This window comes from Falco punctatus (genome assembly GCF_963210335.1).
Source record: "Falco punctatus genome assembly, chromosome: 7".
Taxonomy (NCBI): domain Eukaryota; kingdom Metazoa; phylum Chordata; class Aves; order Falconiformes; family Falconidae; genus Falco; species Falco punctatus.
The window spans coordinates 31,135,858-31,151,392 of NC_137587.1; the positions used below are offsets into that span (position 1 = coordinate 31,135,858).

Sequence of the window (15,535 nt, forward strand, 5' to 3'; positions counted from 1 at the left end):
CTGGAGATGTTTTATACTCACTTGAATAGATCACTGCACCACTAACAACCAAGCTGTGAAATACAGGACTTAGGGTTGAAATAACTAGCTAAGAAATCATTTACTTTTAATAAAAATATATATGTAGAGATGTTAAGCCAAAAATGGGGAGCTGCTAGCTAGACTAAAAGCACAGAATATTCCACAGAGAAGTGAGCATTTATTATGAAACATGTTTTGTTTAAACTTTGAAGCAACCTCTTGTTCTCAGGTAGTACACATTCTAATTGCCTTTGACCTAAAATGAAATGACAGAGGTAATAATGCATGTTTTGCTCCCTCTGCAGGTGTATTTATCACTCATGGAGATGTAGGAGTAGGGACCATTGTTGGTTCAGCAGTTTTCAACATCCTCTGCATTGTTGGTGTCTGTGGACTGTTTGCAGGACAGGTTTGTAAAATAGTTACCATTATGGAGTTCAGTTGCTTATAATTTTAGGGGTTTCCATGAGAAAATATTAAAAAAAGAAGTAGGATCAGTCAAAACAAAAAATGATCTGGCATTGTGAAAATGTCAAATGTTGGAAAGAATTTGCAAATGCTTTACAAATAACAAATGTTTCCAAAAGTTCAGCTGTAGTTTCAGCAGTGTGAACATACAGCATACAGAGAAAACTGGTTCCTCTTCATACAATACCATGTTCACATTAAAATGATCAGTGGCATATGCTGATCCTTCCTGGTAGTGATGGTGTTCAAAGAATCTAGGACTCAAGCATGAGATTTGCTCCATCTATTCAGTGGGTGATTAGACTGTGTATCATATTTTTTCAGGTATTAAGTCCGATATATCCACAAATATAATGAAGTGAGAACCATTGTTTTGCTGCAGCACATTGAATTGTACTTTAGAATTGAAATTATGACCAATTAAAATATCATTAGTAAGAAATTTATTTCATTAATGGAAGTTTCTATATGATTTTTATTACTAGTCCCTATTATATAGATCCATCGTCTAACAGACTTGATACGTCTTCCTGTTAGCATAAAACCGCAATAGGTTCCAGACTTGTTGGTGATAATAATTCTGCTTACACACAGTAAGTGATTGCAAGACACAGGCCTTTTTCTTGCCTTTAAAGTCACATACTTTTGTTGGCTGAAGGTGTGATGTTTTTCAGGTGGTTTGTCTCACCCAGTGGGCTGTGTTCCGGGACTCTGTATACTACACGATATCTGTGATCATACTTATTGTCGTAAGTAGTTCTCTTACCAATTAATGTGTTTAATTGCTTGAATTTTTGGAGGACCAACCTGTTAACTATTGATATACACTGGTAAACAGTTATTTCCTTAGCTAGTTCTAGTGACACCTGGAAGCGAGGGCTCAGCTCCACAGCATGGTCCAAATGTAAAACCTTCATACAGCCCCACAGAATACGTGTCCATTGGTGTCCATTCATTTTGTACCTACAGTCTGTACAGTTCTGGAGGCTAGCAGGCTGGTGTTATACAGTGTAGTTAGCACTCTCTGACTTAGGGGACTGTTTGTTGTGAAGAGGAAACATTTTGAGCTGCACCTCTATTTTAAATAGGGAAGGTGACTGTTTCTTGCTTCTAAACAGTAATTTTATTTCACAGATTCTGGGTAAATTTTTCTAAATAGAGCACAGGTGAGATACCACTTTGTTCATCTAGAGTGATGTAGTCATTCCTGAATGTGTGCATTTACTGTGTCTGGTGGCAGGGAGGGGAAGAATCCACTTAGTTTTGTAATAAATATGGGTCACTAGCTGCCCATTCAGTTACAGGAGTTACATAGGCTGGAATAAAATGTGTATAACCACTTGGCCTAAGAGCACAAATAAAATGGTTGCATTTTCTGCTGAAACTAGTCTAGCTGTTTAAAGTACTCAGAGCTGGGTCTCTTCGGAATACACAATTTTGCTGTCATTTACACAGCACGGTGGTGAGTACAAGTGTGCATATCAGTCTGTCTTTCACATGCACACACAGTTTTATAAAGAGTATTAATAACAGTGACTGAGAGGGATCCAAGCCTTGTTCACAAGGTTTGTGCTTTGTGAGGGGCGCAATCCATACAGTGAAAGTTTCAGTTAGAAAGGGTCAAAGCTCAATGACCTTCTAGCTAGATAGCTAGATATGACTGAAATTTATTAAATTTGACTGTTTTTCAAGATAGATCAGAAAAATGGTCAATTTATGTGTTTCCTTTTTTTTTTTTCTTTCTTCTAGTTCATATATGATGAGAAAATAGAATGGTAAGTTGTGTAAATTATTCCCTGAAGTCCCATATTTGCCCTGAGACTGATGACTTAAGTAGAGTTGCAGTGTAATTAGCTTTTATTCATAGATGCTGGGACTATAAACTGGATTTGACACCTAGGAAATCCTCTGTATTTTCTTTGGTTATATATTTAATGATAATCAGGGAAAACTAAAAGGAAATTTAAGAATGTGGAAACATTAACAAAGTAAATAGGCTATATGTAAGGCCTGAAGACTCAGATGTGCAGGGAGGGTAAGCAAGTTCTGCTGCTCTGATTCTGCCTGTTGATATTTATGGGGGTACTAGGTGTCCCAAAGAACAGTCCAAGGTGAGATCCTAGTGGAAGATCATAAGTATCTTCTAAAATAGTCTTCTCAGAGTGCCTGGCCTGTGCTTCATCACTGAAATGACAAAAGGCCTTGGCATTATGATCCTTAGAGGGTAGCTATGGTTTCAGTCTGCATACCACATTTCTGAAATAATGCATTACCTTTTATTTGCATGTTTATTGGAACTTGAGAGTCTGCTCCCCTCCCCTATTCTGCTGAGGCATTATCTAATCTTAATGATGTGAATCCTGTGTACGGAAATGTGTACTTGTACTAGATGTTTAATGCACACCCCTACGTAAACTTTTAAAGCATACAGCTGTTTGAGTGGCCTTTTAATCCTTTATTTTTGTTTCTTTGAGGTGGGAAAGCCTTGTACTCATCATTATGTATTCATTCTACATACTTATCATGAAGTAAGTACTTTTCTTCTCCATATGCCCTTTAGGTGTTAATTGACCATCATTCTTTTGGTGTGGTTTTGTCCTTGGCCTTCCTGCTGAGGGCAATATAGCCCATCATGTTTCTGAGTAAGAACCCTCGCTTTTTTATGCTTGATCAGTTTTGCACTAGATTTGTGCTCAGTCAACAGAAAATATTTTCATGTATCCTTTACATAGTGCACTGAGGTAAAGTAGTTTCCAGAAAAAGTTGAAAGAAAATTTCATTTATACAGCAATGTATGAAAAAGTTCATTGGGTACTCTGGATTGTAAGCACACAGCATGTCAGATATTACACGTTTTGTAACCTCTAAAGAACAAGGTCAAGAAACATTAGACAGAGTGCTAAGCATGTATTTGTGTTAAAACAGTCTCATACCAGATTGTATACTGACATCCTTCTTCTGTAGGGTCATTGCCTCTGACAGGAGAGTCAGGGGTCTGACTGTTACTGCAAGGGTCTGTGAGTCCACCCTCCTGCTGCAAGTTGCTTAGACTTATTCCCTCGTGCCCCCCCCTCACCAATAATCCGTTTTGGAACTTCAGCCTCCATTTTCTCATACATCAGGTCTTAGCAGAATTAATTGACAGCCCTCTTGGATCCCACCCTAGTACTAAAAGAGATGCATTCTTTCTTTAGAAGGGTATGGTCAGCAGTCCCAGAAATGCTCAAGCATCTGCCATGGGAAACACAGTACTGAGAGAAACAGTGAGGTGAATTACTAGTTGATGCAGGAGGAAAGAAGCCATTGTGCAGTGAATGTCTTGGCTACAAAACCCACATCTCTGGTGGTTTTGCCTTCACTAAATCTGCTCTAGTGTCTTTTTGCAGTTTTCTGTATCTCATGATAGGTGCAACCCTTGCTTTCCTATCAGCTTGCCACTGAATTGAATAGTCCTTTCTCTTAACTTCCTATTAGTTGTCCAAGAAAATGCATGTAGACTTTACTGCTTGCCTGCGTAAGTTGTTCTCGGGCACTTAAAGTTTGATGAGGAGATGCAACAATCCAACCTTTTCAGATCTTTCCTTTGCACTTCCAGGTACAATGTGAGGATGCAAAATTTCTTCAGCCTTAAAAGCAAGAATGTTGGAAGTGGTGACACAGTCAACAATGAGCTGGAAGATGGTAATAAATGTTATGCCTCTAGTTGTGATGACCCATCCATTCCATTACTATGGAAAGGTAAGGCTGAGCAGACAGGACTTGGAAAAAGAGTAGTTCACGGGATACCCTTTTTATTTTTTTAATGCGGATCAGAACAGTGTTGATATTCAGTCATAAGAAGGATTTTTTTTTTATTGGGTTAACTTGACAATTCAGCAGTCAGACTGCCAGATGAAAAAACCTCAGTCACAATTATTATTTTTTTTTTATATACTGAAAACAAGCTGCTTTGCACATTGGCAATTTTGCTCCCTTTTCATCTCCTGTTCAGTGATGAGCTACAACACTGTGAAAGAAATATATTTTTTTTGCCAGGAAGAAGGTAATTTTCAGTTCAAAAATTAGCTTGGAACTAGAAGCAGAGACTTGGGTGTTGAAGGAAAGGACATGGGCAGATCAGTGGGCAAGAGGGATTATGTGTTGAGTTCAGATCCTCAGAAGACTGACTTTCACATGCCTAAACAGCTCTGCCTACATTGCCAAGCACATATGTAAAAATGAGAAATGCAGGTTCTTTGCTGTCTGTGTCTTTGACATAAAGGGGAAGAAGTTGATACTTGCTTCTGGTACTGAAGGTAAGCAAACATTACCTGGGTATTTTTGGCTTTTTTGTAAGCCTGTTTTTATCATTGTCTTATCCCTTTTCTCTTCCATTCCCTCTTTTCGCTGTAGAGCAAAATCATTCCTACTTTCAATGCACAAACTGTATAATTTAGTGAGCTCTTGGGCTACTCTTAACAAGTGAAGTCTCCTCGCTTTGTTCTTTGCAGATGTTTCCTATTCTAGGAGATTGAGCTCAGCAGCAGCGTAGGTAGCATTGGGAAAGGTCCGTATGTAACAATAAATAGGGCAAACAGGAGTTTAGAGCAGACTTGGAGAATCGCACTCTCTTCTGCTTTTGGTGTTTAGGCTGGAGTCTCTTCAAGGTAGGTTCTGTCACTTACCACAGGTTTATGCAGTGACAGCACATTGATACTCTGGTCTCAGATACGGTGTTTAGACAGTAGTTTAAAAGAGATTTAAAATTACTTCTCACGGGACTTTGCGGCATAATGAAATGAAGATGTCTTTGAAGTCCTTTGGTCTCAATCTACAATGAATTTTTTTGTGACCATTGACTATGATGTAGTGAAGTCTGTCACTTGGATATGGAGGTACGTACATACCAGGTTCAGAGGGTACCTCCTAGGGCAGTTGTTGCTTATGTTTTATTCAAGTGGGGGTGCAGGAAAAGAGTCACCTAGTGAAAGAACACAGATATTAGTGGGTTTTACTTCTGAGGCATTTGTTGGGTTCTGATGTTATATCCCTGCATGCTTTCCTCTCTAGCCACTGTGTGGTGAAGGGATGATAGAGCAGAGTGCTTGCCTGTCCACTTATTTCCTTCTCAGGAAATGTGAAGATTATTTAATACTTGTAAAGAACTTGAAAGACTAGAAAAAGGAGCAAGAAAGCTAATAAAAACCTGGACTCATGAGAATGGTGTCTCCACTAGCAACTGCCCACAGCAGATTTCTTCTCTAATTTTCCCCAAAGATGCATTGAAACTGCAGTTTCAGTCAAATTCCCTTTGCCTTCTCTAGCAGCCATTACACAAATGCATGCTGCATTGGAGGGACCATTGTTCGAAGTGTGAGAGTATAGATGTTGTCACAGGCAAACCTACCTGGGATGAGAGAGGATACGAAGAAGAGATTAACGAGGTGACTGGGTCTGAAGTGAACAGTGTGAGAGGAGGATGGCAGTGTTAGCCCAGCTGCTTTGTAGATGGATGCTTTGTGTGTCAAGAAGCTGTCCTAGAAACCATCTCATGGCTGCCTGTTGCATGTCCCTCCTGTTGAATCAAAATATGCCATGACCTATCAGTGACTCGCTGTTAGTTGACACTTGGTTGGCTTTAGAAGCTGAGTTGCACCTTCTGCAGCAGCAGCTTTCAGAAACAGGGGCACTGCTAGTAGCAGGAAGAGAACTAGAGCTGGCCCTTGCCTTACCTCCAGCCAGTGGTTAGCAAGTTTCAGGATCCGCAGAAAAGCATCCCTTGGCTTCACCAAGGTGTAGGTTTAACTTTAATCTGACTTTCCACAGGAGGAAAGTCTGATTACTTCGCAAAAAAGAACAGTTGCTTTGGATGAGGAACTTCCTTCCTACCAAGGATGGTTAGTCTGTTGCTCAAGTGCAGGTAAAAGGCAGGTTCACATGCTGCACAGCTCTCTCTTATGCTTGTAAGTTGTATTACTTTCAGGAGCTTCCAATGGTGCAATATAAAAACTTCCGTTACTCACGTTTCAGAGAAAAAGGACAGCTTTTCACCATAAGATAAATTAAATCTCAAGGGTGAGTTCTACACGCACAGGTAAAGGCAAAATATTTGTGCTTTGTGGATGATGTTCCTGTTTTAAAAGTACAAACATGTGACTCACTGCCCTTGGCTTTTATTATGTTGTTGTGGTTTAATGCCAGCTAGCAGCTAAGTACCGTACAGCTGCTCGCTTGCCTCCCCACCCCTACCTTTTGGAATGGGGAGGAAAATTGGAAAATGTAACACTCATGAGTTGCACTAAGAACAATTTAATAATTGAAACAAAGTAAAATACAATTAAAAACAGTAATAACAACAGCAACAATTGTAATGAAAAGGAGAAAGAGAGGAATTAAACCCAAGGGGAGGAAAAAAAAGATAAAAACTCAAGTGATGCATGATACGATTTTTCACCACTCGCTGACTGGTGCCCAGCCAGTCCCTGAGCAGTGATTGGCCCCTCCCGGCCAGTTCCCCCAGTTTATATAGTAAGCATAAAATGTTCTATGGTATGGAATATCCCTTTGGTTAGTTTGGGTCAGCTGTCCTGTCTCTGCTCCCTCCTGGCTTCTTGTGCACCTGCTCGCTGGCAGAGCACGGGAAACTGAAAAGTCCTTGATTAAGCGTAAGCACTACCTAGCAACAGCTACATCAGTGATCAATGTTATTCTCGTACTAAATCCAAAACACAGCATTGTACCAGCTACTGAGAAGAAAATGAATTATCCCAGCTGAAACCAGGATATATGTTGATCCAGATTTCCACCAGGTGGCATGGCTCGATTCCTGCCTAAAACCAGAAACTTGGAAATAGTGGGTTTCTGAAGGCCTGAACAGGAGTCAACTAAAGTCAGCAAGAAGCTTTCTGTTGATTTTGACGGGGTTGTTGGTGATGACCCTTCATGGTGAGCAGGAAGTTTAGTTTTAGTTTGTTAAAAGGAAAAGCTGTTCTCAGAAGATATTTTTATAAGGAATATCACAAAGGAGAAGCAAAAAAAGGCTTTTCTCTGTCTCAAATAAGTGAAAACCACTTTTGTGATTTTTAGGTGGAGCCAGTTTGTACTGTATGGGGCCAAGGTATGTGTATTTATGGTCATAGGGAGTGAGAATGAAAAGCTGTTGTGAAAATATAAGAGCAATTGCTGCAGCAAGTCAAAACAGCTGCAGTTGGTTATGTATATATTTATAGTGATGTACTGTACATCAGTGCGGAGTTTCTATCACAGTATGCTGAGTATCTTTGGTCACTGTCTTTTTGATGCTCTAAGAAACAGTTGCAGAGCAATGGCAGTGCTTTCATGTTTTCCATGACGCTTTAAGATGAAGCATTGTGGAGACTTCACTGGAGAAACTCACTTGAGAGTTGATGAGACTGTTAAAAGAGATATCTGGCCTTTTTGCCTTACTGAGTGCTGTCAAACATTTATTTGTCTAACTAAAGCAAAAGTTAAGTTACTGTGGTTGAGTCCTTTTCTGTGAGGACTGATTCCTAGGAAGCTTGTCTGGCTATATATTCCTCTACAGAAAAGCTGCAACACTCTTTAACTGTAAAAGTCATTGGGATGGATGTGCTCCTTATTTTTGTCATCAGCTGCAGTACTCAGCAAGGTTAATGTGTTTTAGATGTTGGGGCAGGGGGAGGATAATTGCTCCTTTATGTTTACCAAATGCAAAATTACTACTAGTTCTATTCTCCGTTAGAGATATTAAGCTGCAAGCCAAGACTACAGAGTGGATTCTTTGAGTAGGACGTATTTCTTTGTGAAACTAAAGATCTCTTTATGGTACTTCAGGTGACCCTAGTGTACTCATTGAAAACTCATTTTAGTGAAACAAAGCAATACACTCAAATGCTAAAGGGTAAAAGATATAGCTGTTTACTGGTGATTTACAGGTTTGCTAGGTTTTTCTTGTTGAATGGTAATGGAAGGATATATTTCTTCAACTTCAAATGTTTTAAAAGACACTTCAGGCAGCAAAACCTTTATTGCATGATGTGATTTACATGGATCCAGTCTTCTTCCTGAAAACCAAAAATATTTCAACACTGTGACGAGTAAAATAACAATATATATTTTTGTCTGCTTAGAACAGGTCCATTTTAATTCTTTTCTTTGAGTTGAATGTTTTCTTAGATTTCCTTTGCTTCCTGACTGGAATCGTGCACTAATAATTATCTTTCTCTTCTACTTCCTAAATTCTCTTCCACTTCTTAATGTAAGTAACCTAATACAAAATGGGAGTGGGAGGGTGAAGCCAACCTAAACAAAGCAGAAAACAAGCAGCAAAGAATTTTGTTGGGTTTTTTCCCCACACATGTTATTACATGTAATATTTAATACTTATTAGTCTTAGGTGTATTTCCTGCCCTGCTTTCTAACACTGCATGGGTATGTCTCCTGTCTGCTGAGCCTTGCTCTACTTGCTATGTGTAGTCTGTGGCATTTGTGAGAGTATTGGATTGTTGTTGAGCTCTGAAAGTCCTTGGCTGTACTTGTGTTGATTCCCAATATAATTTTGTCTCTCTGTGTTCTTAACACAGTAGAACAAAACTCTTAACCTTGGTACAAGTTCCTTTATATTAACAAAGGCTTACTTATACCATACATTTGTTCTTGACAATTGTTATTTTTCATTTCAAATCTTTTCATGTTAGACATGTGGATAATATTGTGTGAAAGTAAAATTAAGGTTTCCAGAAGGAGTAAGCACAACATTAGGAACTTGTGGATCTGCAGCACCTTGATCCAATGGGATAGCTTTAGAGGTTTCAGGAGCACTGTCTACACTGCCATAGTGCAAGTGCTTCTAGGGAAGGCTTACAAAACTGTGGTGGGACGTAAGTAAGGAAAACTGGTGCTACTGCATGAATGGCTGGGTAAAAACTGATCCTGTTCATCTGATAGTGGGTTGGTGGTTACCTTAGCTGAGTGAAATCCCTTCTCAGCATGTTATCTAAATGAAGTGCACAACTGATGAGCAGATTCACCATGCTGAATTACAGGAAAGTCACTTGTAAATTCAAGCATTCAAATGAATATTAACCCCACCTGAGCCTGGAAAGAATGACTCTAGGTATGGCAAGCATGGCAACATCAATTCCACCACTAACGCTGTCCATTGTGATCATTAGTGAAGGGGATGCAGCAGTATGGCAAAAACAGTGTTGTGATGGTGGATGAGATCATCTGCTCCAGTCCCCCCAAATACCGGTTCCCCGAAGCTGGGTTACGGATTATGATTACAAATAAATTTGGACCACGCACCAGAATGCGGATGGCAAGCCGACTCATCATTAATGAGGTAGGTACATTAAGAAAATAATAAATGACTATGAGACAGAGGGATTGCTAAAGAGCTGTGCTCATAGTGATCCTGGAATTCAGATTCTCCTGTGTTCCTAGGAATGGGCTAGCGCTTTGTCTTTCTCTAGCAGCTGTGTCACAGCAGATCTGAAGATGGATTCCCAGCTGGTGATGCTTCCTGTCTTAATGGGAGGGCAGTCACCAAGGAGGGACTCTCTTATCTCCCTGCCAGATATTTGTTTCAGAGTATATGTGTGTGTGTGTGTGCATGTGCACATTTGGATTTTATCTGTAGCAGATTTGGTTTTGATTATTACAAAAGTGGTCAGGCTGAGAAAGGACAATGGAAAGGGCAACCAAAAATTGCTAAGAACTGCTCTTACATTAGCAGCACATCAGGATCACATCAGAAATTTCCCTGTCTCTTTAGTCTTCAGTGTAGTCCTCAGCTGAAAATAAAAGTGGACCAAAATATTTTCATGAGGGGAATTTGCCCTGGACAGTTTTGGTTTACTCTTACTTAATATATTGTCACCACCATGTATTGATTGTTTCATACCCTGCAGCTGAAGTGACAGGACTGGCCAAGTGATTCTTTTTGAGCTTGTATGAAGTTCTTGGGATGAAATCTTTGGTCTGCAGATTTTATCCTTTGCTCCCCACAATGTCAAATATGAGAGGTTTTTACTCTGCCAAATAAATTAATTTCAGTAGTTGACGGAAATAAAAGCTTTAGCAAGTTCCTGGAATTTTAACATCATAAGACAGTTCATGTGTCTGCCCAGCGATGTGAATATCCCAATGAAAGACAGCAGCACTAATATATTTGTTACAAAAGTCCAATCTAACAGTAAAGCGGTGAAATGCTTATTAGGAAATCAGCTTGGTGGTGTACAGTCAAGAGCAGAAGATCAGATAGGGCACATAGTGGCAGCTGACTGCAAAAGTTCTGCTTTGATGACAATTCATTGATCAGGAAAAAATTATTTCTTAATGGATATGTGCACAGAGAGCTGATACTTGCTAGTTCAACATCTGCAAAAACATTTTCTAAACAACAGCATTTTGGATCTATGTTTTTACGTATTCTCACTGCGAAAGCTTTGTGAAGTATTCAAATACGAATTTTCTTTATTTTTAATTACAGTGCGTTAATACTAGTTTCAGGGTGGGGTTTTTTTGTGTGGTGCAGTTACTTTAATTTTCAAAGTATTTCAGAGCACTTTTTAGGAAGTTTCAACAATTTTTCATGAAAAAGAGAACACTTATTGACCCTGGATTATCTCACCTAACAAACTAAAAATATTTATTTTTTATAAAAGTAGGAAATTACTGTTACATCTCACATTCTCCAGTGTATTAGTGGGTATATATACTGACAGTTAAAACCTATCCTTGCAATTGGTGAACTATGTATTGGAACTGTAGCAGTCTATACATGTCTGCAGGGGCAGTTATGAGCTTCATGAAAATATATACTTGGACAAGGGCAACAGGGGCTATTCTTGCTTTTGAAATTATATGTAGGACCTTTACAATTACCTCAAGGAATGGGGATGAGAAGGCGGGAGAAGAGTTTGACCTGAGTAGGGATGATCCTGGGAAATGGGTCATTTATAAGCCAGCTGTAATAGCACGGCAATGTCTTGAGTGTTACTGCTAGATTATGGTGCTGTCACTGGTTTGAGTGGGAACTGTTGAGTGAGAAGTGCTTCAGAATAACCATGCTCATTAAAACATGGTGTGGAAGAACAGATATGACAACTTTCTTCATTATGTCTTGAAAGAGTCCTGCCAATAATTTTGAAGTGGGTGGTCAGCACTGGCCTGATGAAGACAGGTGGGCCACAGGCAGATTTGTTTGTTTGTGGCTGGAAGGAAGGCCTCATGGGGACACATCACCGCTCACGTGACTGGGGCTGGGCAGACGGCAAACCCCAGATTTAAAAAAGTCAATGTTTTCCAAACTATGGAAGTTTTGTCTTTGACACTATGCAGCGTCAGCGGTTAATCCAGTCTGCCAATGGCTCAAGCAAACCACTTCAGAATAGGAGACACGAGAATATGGAAAATGGGAACATCCCTGCAGTGAACCAAGAGGAGGAAAATGAACAGGACAGTCTGACTCCCTTTTCGTTGCCAGGTAAGACTTGCTTTCCAGGTGTTTATAGTAAGGAAACAGAAGATAATTAAATTACCAAACACTGGGTTGTAAGAAAAGTTGACATACGTGGGGAGAGAGGAGGAGGGGGATCCATTTGACTGTCCAAAGGGTGTATTTGATAAAGTACGACTGGGCTGGAGGCTACTTGGCTAAAAGCAGATCTTAGGAAAGTGTTTTCCAGCCATCACGCACAATAATGGTAGAAATGCTGGTTTGCCAGAGGCAAAGGGAAAGCAGGTAAGGCAGGTTAATATAAATAAATGTGTCAGACCAACCCAGTAAGCACTGCACTGCTACTAGTTTTGAAGCCAACAGTTAATAACCTGCTGGAGATTGCTAGGCCAGAGGCAGTTAGGTGTATAAATATATAACAACTCGATTTAGTGACTGTAGGGGAGGCTTCTTGAATGAAGAGGAAGAAAAGTTTAAGGGGAAAAAAAGTGTTTAATATATTTGACAGTGTATAAAGTTCTTAGAGTAGCAGTATGCAATAATATTCACCTTTTGGTGAATAATATTCACCTTCTGGAAACTGGTGTGAAGGGCTATATATAACCAAACTTACTATGTTGGTGCCTTTAGCACATTGCAGGTTGACTCTCCCCCAAATGCTTTGGACATTAGACAGCAGAAATTGGATCACTCCTCACAAACATGTAGTCAGTAGTTGTCTGTCACACAGTTATTGTTTAACACAAATATTACTTGACATAAATGAATATCACATGCAGTGAAAAAGAATTTTCTATGCTGTATATGATCCTGATTTCTTAGAGATCCCATTGCTTCAGTTGCTATCATTTCAGAAGAGATGTTTGTGTCTGAACAAACATTGAAGCATACTGTGTGAAGACTGGATAAAACCATATATTTTCATGTGTTACTGTGCTTTTACAGGAGCTTCTTGCAGTCAGCAGTTACAGACATTCATGGGGGTGAAGAATGGAAACAAACCGTTTCACTGAAGATAGGGCCATTAAATGGCCTCCTCATAATCAATTAAATAATAAAAAAATGGTTTTATTGTATGGTGAAATAAGTGGATCCAATTCAGCAATATGCTTGTGCACATTAACAAGTTATTAATAATAACAACAATAATAAAAGTAATAAAAAACTTCTAAAAACCCAAAAATGTCTCCCCAAACCATCTTAAAAAATGCAGGATTCAATGCACGTGTTGGCAAAGAGTATTTTTTAACTGAGTTGCTTTTAACAACTTTTTGGATTTAAGTGTTAATTAGGGCAGTGCAATCATGCATTTCTTACATTCCAGGACAATGCAGAAATCTTAACATGTAGCAAACATTACCTGAAGACCATATCTGGATTTGTTCACGACTCAGACAACTTCTTTGTGAATAAAAAGTAGATTTCTGAGTAGAGCTTCCTAAGTGTGTGATACAGCAGACAAAATGCTTTGAACTAAGGAGGGGGTTATTAGTTACGCCATTGGCCTTTTTAAATGCAGTTTTTCTGCATTTTTGAGAAAGTCTTTAAAGATAATTGAGGTGTAACAGGCCAAAGTGGAACAACTGATGATACGGTTCATAGTGGAATAGAGCAAAAGTTCAACATGAACTCAGAGTTGCGTAAAAGTGGTAAAGTAGTTATTTAAAATGCTCATCATTATCTTCAGGTTTTGCTACTCCTGTTGTCTGGAGATGATTATCTATTAATTGGATTCTCATTGCTCAACTCATCTATTCTGAGGGAGAATTCTTTTATTTTTGCTTTCAGAAGTACCACTTTAATAACTTTGGAGAAAATGTAAAGAACCGGCATCGTGATTTGTTGTTGTTTAAGTACTGTGGCACAATCAGTAGCCTAAAAAAATCCTGACATTTAAAACTGGCTTTAGTGAAAAGATAGTTTGCAGGCAGTTTCCCAGAATCCCCTCTGTTTTTCTTTTGATATGTTTTCAGGCCAAGAATAAGGCACATACATACATTTTCTAAAGATCAGAAGTTCATGTATTCTTTTAGTACTGTAAAGAGCTCTATGAAGAATAGGCTTTCACTTTCCAATAGGACTTTCCAAGTCAGCTGCTTGCAGTGTGCTAAGCAGAAAATTCACCCCGGTATTTTAAGAGCTCCAACAGAAATGTCTGTGAATTGGCCCAAAGCCTTTTTTTGTGCTGTTCTATAGTCACCTTTTTTTAGCCTACTTGGGGGTTTGACTTTCCTCCCTCAAATTGCATATTCTAGATTCTTTTGCAAGAACAAGTTTTTATGAAACAGAAATAAATGTATGTGAAGTTTAAGACACTACATCATCTCTGAGCGATTCCCAGCAATCATTTGCAACCTGTAAGTTTTGCTTATTGTTCTTGGTTATTCTCTAGTAATGGCAGTGCTTTAGCGCACAGCAATAGAGAATAAAATTTGTATGTGGAAAGTCTTAAACTACAGCATCTAGCCTAGATCCCATAGGTCAACATTCAGAAAGATTCACCCCCAGGGTGTGGTTAAGGCCCATCTTGAAACAGGAAACAACAGGTAGTTTTTATGGAAAATACATACGGGGATCACACAAACCAGCCTTTGCCTTTGGTTTCTCTGCAGGGAGAAACATCCTCTTTAAAAGAGGAGTTTCTTTCTTGATCTAACCTTTAGGCCATGATGGTTGTCTTCTAAGAGAAAGGCTCATTTGATACTTTACAGTTTAATTACCCTACAGTTCTTTGGAAACAGGTCTTAATCTTTTAAAAAAAAAAAAACACACCACAAATCAGAATAAAGCAGGATGAAACTGAGCAGGTATTTGTTGACAATGAAACTATGCATAAAAGCCCTTGCATCACTCAGTAGTCTTTTAGAGCCCAGACTCAGAATAGCACTTCTGTGCAGCTCTTTGAGTCCTGGAATCCCATTCACTGTCACATGTTCAGGATACTTTAAAATTCTCAGTGTTCTCAGCTCCTGCAGGTTTCACAAAAATAAAGAACTCCTCTTACAGGATTGGACCATGGATGCTTTATATGTCATGATGGTATTAGCTAAAATAGGAAGGATAATAATACCCAGAGCTAAAACAGGGTGGCAACGAAGGAGATTAGCAGTCCTGCCCATTTTTGTATGGATCCAAAGTACAAAGACAACATGTAGGACAGAAGCAAAACGGAATTAACAGTATCTACTAAAAAGGTAAAAAACATTTATACTTGGTCAAACCAAATGTTTATCTTGTCCAGTATTCTGACTGCAACCATGACTTCATGAAGAAGCCTGAGGAAGAATGAGACAGGACAAGGTGGCCTTCAGCTGTTTTCAGCTCAAGGACCTTTTTAGACTGGGTGTAATGTCTGAATATTTAAAAATCCTCTATATATTTCTTTTTCATTAACCTGTCTACTACTTATTGAATCTTTGTAAACATATAACACCCATAACATCCTTTGGGAAGGAGTTTCATGGTTGTGTGAAGAACCATTTCCTTTTACTTGCTTTGAATCTGGCTCCTGTTAGCTTCATTTGATGTTGTCTTTTATTGGAATACACAGTGAACAAAGCAAACCCCACGTACCTCACTTAAACACTCAGGATGCTGTAGCTCTTT

General features: G+C 39.0%; 1 protein-coding gene across 5 annotated transcripts in view; it reads left to right on the top strand.

Moving 5' to 3' along the window:
• Positions 1–15,535, top strand: part of SLC24A4 (solute carrier family 24 member 4) — a 109,621-nt gene that overhangs the window by 75,403 nt on the left and 18,683 nt on the right. For 4 of the 5 annotated variants that reach the window (XM_080396724.1, XM_080396725.1, XM_080396721.1 and 1 more), the window contains exons 6-12: positions 327–430; positions 1,164–1,238; positions 2,239–2,264; positions 2,964–3,017; positions 4,085–4,227; positions 9,642–9,811; positions 11,812–11,956. In XM_080396724.1, the coding sequence (XP_080252850.1) occupies positions 327–430; positions 1,164–1,238; positions 2,239–2,264; positions 2,964–3,017; positions 4,085–4,227; positions 9,642–9,811; positions 11,812–11,956 (717 nt within the window). The remainder of the gene's footprint in view (positions 1–326; positions 431–1,163; positions 1,239–2,238; positions 2,265–2,963; positions 3,018–4,084; positions 4,228–9,641; positions 9,812–11,811; positions 11,957–15,535) is intronic. The other variant, XM_080396722.1, reaches the window with a different exon arrangement.